Source organism: Triticum urartu, unplaced genomic scaffold (genome assembly GCF_003073215.2).
Source record: "Triticum urartu cultivar G1812 unplaced genomic scaffold, Tu2.1 TuUngrouped_contig_5979, whole genome shotgun sequence".
In the NCBI taxonomy this organism is placed as follows: domain Eukaryota; kingdom Viridiplantae; phylum Streptophyta; class Magnoliopsida; order Poales; family Poaceae; genus Triticum; species Triticum urartu.
Genome location: NW_024116699.1, coordinates 1 through 8,898, shown reverse-complemented (window position 1 = coordinate 8,898; position 8,898 = coordinate 1). Strand labels below are relative to the sequence as shown.

Below are 8,898 nucleotides of genomic sequence, written 5' to 3'. Positions count from 1 at the left end.
CCCCCCCCCCCCCCCGGCCCCTTCTCCCGCCGAGAGTTCCGGTCGGCGCAGGCGCTCGGCGGACACATGAACGTGCACCGCCGCGACCGAGCTCGTCTCCGGCAGTGCGTCTCCCCGCCAGACCATCAAGCACAGCCCCAGCCGACAAGCCCTCATGATCATCATGAGCACCTTCAGCCAGGGATGCAGTATAGGGCGGCAGTGCGCCCTAAATCTCCACAGGATCAGCAGGCCAGCATGATAGGCCCCTCTACTACCTCTCCTTCCTATATATCCAGCATCATCAAAGAGAGCAGGAACAAGGTGTTCATCTCCATGCCTGCTGAGGAAGCCTCGGAAAGCGGCGATGAGGGGGAAAGGAGGAAGCGCAGGCGTGTCGTCGATCAGCCTCCAGCGGTGGCGCTACCGTTCTTCCTGCGGTGGTCACCAGCATCAAGTGAAAGAGAGGGAATGCAAGGAGCTGACGACGGTGATACAAAGGTACCCAAAGCAGCCCCAAGCCCTAGCCCTCTCCTTCTTGGAGTAGGCCGGCAAGAAGTGGATCTAGAGCTTAGGCTTGGGACTAGCTAGCTGCTGCTCCCAAAGTTGCATGATTTAATCTTCTAATTTTGCACTTCCAACTCGATCGTGTGCGTGAGTGTTCATGCTTCAGTTCTTCTTTTTCCCCTCGGTCTCTATTTCGTTTGTGCTTAATTCTTCTTGATTGCCCTTAGTCAATTTATCCGAATCCAAAAGCTTGTTTCTCTACATATGTGTGTATATATGTATGTCGATTGAACTCTGCAAAAGCTCAAATCAAATCATGTTACAATTTGTACCTCCTATCAAGTGTTTAATTTGATTATGCTCGGATTACTTGGAGAGTTTCTTCTATGATTCCCATGTTTGATATCTCAGGTGATTTGCTTAATTGGGCAGTCTTATCAATACATGTGATTTTGTCAATTCTCAATGTTGATTTCTTGGAGAAGTTTGTGCTTCCATGGATCATTCATAGTCGTAAATAGTGCATGATGTTTGATCAGGAAACAAAGAGCTGTTGAGATTTTTGTGTACAAAATGTGAAGCAGAAACTCAAATTCATTGACAAAACATCAATATCGTTGTTCCAAACTAATTATCTGTTAACGTTTCTTCAACAAATTATTTTTCAAAAAAAAAATCTTCAAACGATATAGGCAATAAATAGCCTTGTTTGCGAAAGAGGACATATATAGCTATATATTTCACTACCAATCTACCATGTATAGTTCATAAATTAAGATCTTATTAGCTAATCTATGTGAATCATATTCCACAGCGCTAGAACCAAATCTCTAATATTCATTTCATGTTTGCCTCGTGATGCCTCGCCTATAGTCTGCCATGCATTGGAGTTTTCCTCGTCAACCATGAACAAGGTTGCTTCTTCTTTCAAGTCAGGTCACAAGCAGACAGTAGATAGGGCAAAGTGATGATCTAATCTTGTCTTGTACACACACTCCTATATATGTAGGGTACAAGCATTGCAGAAAAGAGAGAGAATATGTCTCTCATATATTATACTATCATATCAAGATCAGGTTGATAAACAAGAAGTGATTATTTACTACTAGGCCAATTAGCACATGATAATAATTATTATTCCATGACAAATATATGCAGTGCTTGCATGTAAGGAATAATGGTGTGAAATGAGGAAATGCACCTATGGGTAAAAATTAAAGCATAAGTGGTGAAGTGCACATGTTAAAGCAAAGACCAAGCGGGCGGTGTAGATGCTGACATGCAGATATACTAATACTACACCCACTCGCAATATATGCCACTGCTGACACATATTCCGGCCCGGAGGTAGCATGTACAGGAACTATAATAAGAAGCAGCACATGCAAATCAGCATATGCAAGGCCGATGGAATAATTCAAGCATGCACGTCCTGCTGTGAATTTGTAACCTGCTAGCGCTGAGTACCCATATGTACAATTCTACAGTGCAGCAGTACAGATATACTTCTATCTGCACATGTTCACATACTTACAGCGTCTAGCTGCTAGCTCCCCGCCCAGCAGAGCATTGTTTTATGTGTGCATGTGCAGTGTCATTCCTTCCTTGTTTCATTATTGGTTAGGTAAAACCCTACCCTAGTGAATGGGGAGCTAATTAACCAATTGCTGCTAATCAGTCAATGCATAATGCTACATGCACACCTCTAGCTGCCACCATTAGAAGAGAAGCATTCGTTTTGTTCGGTTAATCTGAATCCTTGTGTAATACGTAGTTAGCTATAATTGAGTATACAGATGATGCTATGCACATCAAATAATTTCCTACCAAGAGGTGGTAATTAGTATATGCACGTGCCTACATGTACTGCTATGAATCTGCACCTACATGTACAATTCTACAGTAAAGCAGTACCAATGAACTTCAATATTTATGAACTAAGTTATGCAGTACATACTGATACAGCCAGCCGGCCACACGTCTCTAGCTAGCTCTCCTGCCAGCAGAACAGTGTCGTCTTTTATGTCTAGTACATGTGCAGTGTCCTTCCTCTCCTCTTTCATTATTAGTTAGGTAAAGACCTAATACATGGGTAGCTAATTAACCAAGTACCGCTAATCCATGCACAATGCTACATGCCCACATTTATTTGACTTTAGGAGACAGGCACTCCTTTTGTTCTCTTAATTTAAAATTCCTAGTGTAAGTAACCAGGATGCTTCTGTCCTTGCCTTACAATTCCATGACTGGTGAGCTGGGTAATTTGAGTATATAAGTGCTATACAAGTATACATTACATGGTCAAGAAGCCCACGATTTAAAAAAATATCTTCCAAAGTGACACGCAGTATATATACCTACACTTCCCTGGAATAAACTGTGCTGTGCGAAATTTATGCTAACTGGAAGACTTGACAGACACTTGAAAGTTTATTTGGATTGGAAACCAAAAAAATAAAAGTGCAACGAAGAAATAGAAGTAGTCTGAACTTTTTATTCAGATATCCCAAAGCATTGAGGGGAGAAATGCACCCATCTCTCCAGTGATAAAACACGCAAGGATATGCCTCATTTGTCCGCTCTGCAGCTCTACTAGCACATAATGCAATGCACGTCATAGAAATTCTTACCAACAGATGACTAGTAATTAGTAGGTGCACGTAGTACCTTGGAATGTACTGTAGTATTGTGTAGGTTAGAATAGGAGCATTGTAATAACCAGAATGTCAACAGGACTAAGTGAGCATTGTAATATATCAGAGTATTGATGGATATATTTACCTAACAACTTTTTCCAAAAGAAACTGAAACCAAAAGCATCACATGAGCAATAGACGGGAATCCCCTCCTCATTATCTTGTTAGATCCAGTTCAAGTTAACTGGAGGCTCAGACCACTGACCCAGTTGGAAAAAAAAACTAAAATACTGCATGTTCCAAAACGCCAAAACAGGATTTGAATTAACCAGATAAATCTGATATAACATTATACGGAATTAACAGGACCAATGGAAAACTGTTTTTGCTTCAAGATATGCCCAGCCGAATATAACCAGATCCATCAGCAACTCATGGCTGGACCACATGCCTAGTTGCTGTGATAATGTCTTTTAATTTCCTCAGCAATTCATCTTCTCCTTGTTCCTTGAGGGCCATAATTTGCAAAGAAGAAGACAGAACCCAAACCTTCACGCCCAACATTCTAAGGACATCTGGATCACGGTCGTAATCCTGACAGAGAAATAGGGAGAAGAACACATGGAATAAGCAGTCAAATGGATTATCCGGGAAAATTGTACGCAGGGAATTCTAAGATGGCAAAATACCTTCTCAGTAACTAAGACTACGGTCTCTTTGTTATGTTGATCCACAAGCTGCCTCACTCTTTCTTGGATTAATTCTAGGTCCTATAGTAGGTAAACAAGGAGAGAAAATCAATCACCATGCAGTGAATGACAAAGAGAAGCTAGTATTAAGAAAATATATATTACAAATGCAGTATTGCAACAGCTAGACTATTGTTTCAGCCAAAAATGGGAGCAATTTCTTGCTTCACTTTCAGAAATGGTACATATTACAGTCCCATTGCCAAGCCAGGTAACATGTACAGCTGGACATGCGTATGTCATTCTGGAAGTACATGTAACTTGATTTGATTTGCTGATGTGGAGCTCCTAACTAGCAACGACCATGGAAAGAACATGAAGAGAGATAGCAGACACTTACATAATCATTGAAGAAATGATGATCACTGAAATCCAACCTATCAACATTAAGTGGACCAATCTACAGCAACCAATAAGTAAAGGATTATTTGCATGATTTCCTAGTAGCAGGATAGCACACTATTACAGTATGGGTGTGATTCCATTATAGTAAAAGCATCAAAGATTAGTCAGAGAAAACGATTGAAATACATCAGGCAAGTTGGAACCCTAGCGCCTCCACAGTCCACACCACCACCACCTTTCTCGCCCCCTCCCCTCGCATCACCGGAGGGCGCGTCTTGCTGCAGTACGCGCTCAGAGCCGGTCCTGAGATTTCAGGGGCCCGGGGGAAACTACAATCCGGGGCCCTTAGTAGACATGATTTTTTACCCCCAAAAAATAGGTGCATCCAAAATCATACAAAGAAATTTACACATATTAACTCGAAATTTTCTTCTAAAATTCCAAGATGCAACTAATATAGTATCAATATCAATCTCATCTAATAATTTCTTCTCAGTGCATTAAGTTACCAAGCCATTTAACATTGCAGATCTCAGGTAGTTTTTCAACAATTTCAACTTTCAAAAGCTTCTTTCAGCTGATGCTACAGTCAGTCATAGTAAATAAAATCCAATAGGCAATAGAAATATTAGGATAACAATCTGCTTCTCTGACAAACTCAAAAATCCACATCGCAGACATTGGTCTATTGAACAAAGTCAAGTGCATAACACTTAACTCAAAAATTAGATCCTTTAACCCAACATTAGATGAATCATCTGAAGAGAAATAACTTGCAAATTTAGCGCAATTGTCTTTTAGTTCATAACAGTCCACTAACTTCGAGGCCATTGAATTCATTAAAAATCCAAATATACTTTTTGAATGATTGGAGTTCTTTAAATCTGTTATTCAATGAATTGGTTGCCACATCAACCATAACCAAACAATATTTAGCTTCAAAAGCCATGTCGGCTTGCAAGATTGCTTCATTGCAGTCACTTTCATCAAATTGCCACTTCCTAGGAGCACGATGTTTTACTGGAAATTATAGCTCTACGCCCATTTAGATGTGATTTCTTTGGAGCTTTGCTTGAGTTAAGTGAAGATAGTGGTACCAAACCCAAGGCTAGGGTCATTTGGAATGATATTCTATTTGTTGTAGCTATAGTGAGCAGGAAGTTGCAATCACTATCCATGTGCATTGAGTCTGCCTTAACACAAATAGAAGGTATGAGGAATTACTTTGGCACTTACAGAAATGAAGGGTTTGCTTCTGGTGTGATCATTGCCAAAGAAATCGCATCTAAAACGGGTGTAGAGTCATCATTTCTAGTAAAACGCCGTGCACCTAGGAAGAGGCAATTTGATTAAACTGACTGCGATGAAGCAATCTTGCAAGCTCAGAAGGCTTTTGAAGTTTTTTTTTTCTTGTTTTGTTATGGTTGATGTGGCAACCAATTCACTGAAAAGCATATTTGAAGAACTCCAATGATTCAAAAATATATTTGGATTTTTAATGAGTTCAACGGCCTTTAAGTTATTGGACCGTTATGAACTAAAAGAAAGTTGCAGTAAGCTTGCAAGTGGTTATGAGTTAAGTGGTTATGCAATTGACTTTGCCCAATAGACCAATGCCTGCTATGGAGATTTTTGAGTTTGCCAGAGAAGCAGATTGTCATCCTAATATTTTTATTACCTATTAGATTTTACTTACAATGACTGTGGGCATCAGCTGAAAGAAGCTTCTCAAAGTTGAAAGTGTTTAAATAATACCTGAGATCTGCAATGTCACAAGGGAGGTTAAATGGCTTGGCAACTGTATGCATTGAGAAGAAATTGTTGGATGAGATTACTATCATTAGTAATCAAAGAGCTAGCTATGGACAGGGGTGCGTGGAAGCTTGCAATCCACGTGCCAGAGCCATGAGTTGGTTGCGAGATCTCTTGGGTTTCACCTCTAGCCTACCCCAACTTGTTTGGGACTAAAGGCTTTGTTGTTGTTGTTGTTGTTGTTGTTGTTGTAGATTACTATCATTAGTGATTTTGCATCTCAGAATGTAGAAAAATTGAAGGTAATATGTATACATTATTTGATATGCTTGTGATTTTGGATGCACTTATTTTTTGGGGTCAAAAATTTTATCTACATGCGTTGATTGTAATTTAGACGTTTATACTAAGGGCCCCGCATTCTAGATTCGCCCCAGCCCCCTGAAATCTCAGGACCAGCCCTGGTTGGGTCCAATTGGTCCCTTGTGGCTGGTCGCGCGAGGGTTGATCTGTTGTGCACGTGTCTTGGTTCCCGTCCGACGACACCCTGCTGTATGTAATTGGCATCTTTTGCCGAGCCATATTCCCGTCCGACGACCCACTCTCTCTTCTCATCTCATCTCGGGGTCCTGGTGGGTTACGGCATTCTGTGTGCTTGTGTGGCCGACTAGTGGGCATGTAGGCCAGAGGTAGTTTGGTGGCGTTGGTTGTAACGTGTGTCTAACAACCTTTGGTCATGGTCCTGTCTAGGTCTTGAGTGGTCGGTTGTTTAGCATATTTCCAGGCTTGTATATACTTTCTTTCTATCAATGCATCGAGACGCAAGCTTTGCGTTTTGTCAGATTTTTTTAAAATATATCGACTACAGATGTGGGGTGACTTGACTATGTATTGTTTGTTTGGCTGACCACCTTAGTCTTATGATACAGTGTGAGGTAGGCAGCTAAGCATGAATGAAGGAAAACATACAGGAACATCTTAAGGCTTTACATGAAACTTAATAAAGTTATCTGTAAATTCCAGTTTTGAGTTGGTGTGATACACCTAGGAAACATTAATTAAGTCTGATGATATACAAGCAGCAAAACATAGTGGCAATGAACCTCTATAAACACTTACACTGTCTTCTCAAAAAGAGTAGGATTACAACAGGCAGCATTCCATTTCAAGATAAGACACACCAAGCTAAAAGGGTCTAGACAAAGGAAGTGTGAGGGAAAAAAGTACCTCTCTGACTGTATGTATGAAAGCATCTGGGCAGCCAATCGCAGAAACACATAGCACAATCATGCCACCCAACACATTAAGAGATAGTTTCTGTAATGGTTGATGAACCTCGAAAATATGTGATGGGGCCAATTTACTAAAGAACACTGAACATGTTGTGCCACTATCCTGGACTGTACGTGCAATTGTTTCCAGCTGCGCTTCACAAGCCTGTGTAATAGCAAATGGTAGTTCAGAGAACAACCTATGAGATTATTCATGTGCTTGAGGTAAAAGAGATACCAACATCTCTCATTCTTGCAGTGCGGAATTCACTAATGGTTAAGCCCCACCTTTTCCGGATGCAATTTCAGTTAACAATGAGGGAAAGTAAGAAAGCACCTTGGATTATTTTAATTCTAAATTGTAAATTCTAAATACTTAGAATTACATGGTCGCTATAAATACATTTTTATGTGACAGCTTAAATTTGTGCTGGCTTACTTCAACATCACACTTTCAGTGCTTCATGTCAAGAACAATATCAGCCACTAAACATTTAATACTCAAACAGGAAACACAAATAAGTTACAAGAAAGTCTGAGTTACTGAGACTATCGTTTACCAGATCCGCATGATGAATAACCACTATATCAGCTCGAGTAAGTGCGCTCAACGGTTCCCTCATGGGTCCTCGTGGAATGAAATGAGTATTTCCCCAAGGTGTCAACCCATTGACCATCACAATCTCCACATCTCGAAGCAGGCTCCGGTGCTGCCTACAAGAAACGACAGACAGAACCGAGAATACATACATGAGAACATGTGTTTCCTGAAGGAACAGCTATGCTTGACCATTATTAGTTTAAAAGATGCCACTGTTTAGCTATTTTCCAAGTAAGATTCCATGGTACTGATGGATTGATCCATATAAGTTGTCTATACAAGAAAAGAAAAACAAATACTTGATACCTGCATTCCGTCATCGAGTATAGCGACTCCAATTTTCGCACTTTTACCGCTTGCCACCCGGTTGCACCCTAACTTCTCCCGGCGGAAGGCATCACAAGGATCGACATGGCCATACTTTTGCAACATGGAAGAACCCACGGCAGCCCGGTTTGCGCCAACACCAATCTTGGTGGAAGTATCAGCAAGGCGCCTCCGGAGCATCTTAGATTCATCGCCACCCGCATAACCCTACAGCATCGAATTTTATGACTGATTTGTTCAAAGGTAGCATCACGAGAAATATAAATGAAGTATTGGAAATGAACTAGGTGACAGTGGCTAAACGTTAGTTTAGGACTGATGAAGAGACCCCATTTTTACTGAAAATTTTGTCTGCGTAACTAAATGATTGAATGAGAAACAATACAAAATGTGAAGAAGTACAAGCAAGCAAGCAGCATTAGGAGGACGAGTTTACCCTTGTTAGGATGAGTGGCGAGATGCCCATACTGTGAAACCTGCGGGCCAGGAAGTCGACCATGGGTGTCTTTCCGTTGCCGCCCCAGGTGAGGTTTCCTACGCTGATGACGGGGACCGGTAGGGTCCGTCGCGAGCGTAGCGGAGAGGAGGAGAGGATGACGGGGAGGCGTAGGAGGGCGGAGGCGGCGGAGAGGAGAGGGAGGAGGAGTGCGCGGTGGAGGAAAGGGAGGTTAGGAACGGCGGCGGCCGGGGGGGGGGGGGGGGGGGGCAGGGGGGGGCGGCGCGTGTCCGCG

The 8,898-nt window shown here is 41.7% G+C and overlaps 2 protein-coding genes across 2 annotated transcripts; one reads left to right on the top strand and one right to left on the bottom strand.

Moving 5' to 3' along the window:
* Positions 1 to 12: 12 nt before the first annotated feature.
* On the top strand, positions 13 to 817 carry LOC125529963 (the record flags this gene model as incomplete). Its single annotated transcript, XM_048694385.1, has 1 exon — positions 13 to 817. A coding segment is annotated over one exon (558 nt), but the record flags the coding sequence as incomplete, so codon positions are not given.
* A 2,493-nt stretch (positions 818 to 3,310) lies between these two features.
* On the bottom strand, positions 3,311 to 8,850 carry LOC125529964 (probable tetraacyldisaccharide 4'-kinase, mitochondrial; the record flags this gene model as incomplete). Its single annotated transcript, XM_048694386.1, is given in 7 exon segments — positions 3,311 to 3,716; positions 3,812 to 3,892; positions 4,212 to 4,271; positions 7,196 to 7,405; positions 7,800 to 7,949; positions 8,147 to 8,374; positions 8,604 to 8,850. Coding segments are annotated over 7 exon segments (1,138 nt in total), but the record flags the coding sequence as incomplete, so codon positions are not given.
* Positions 8,851 to 8,898: the final 48 nt, after the last annotated feature.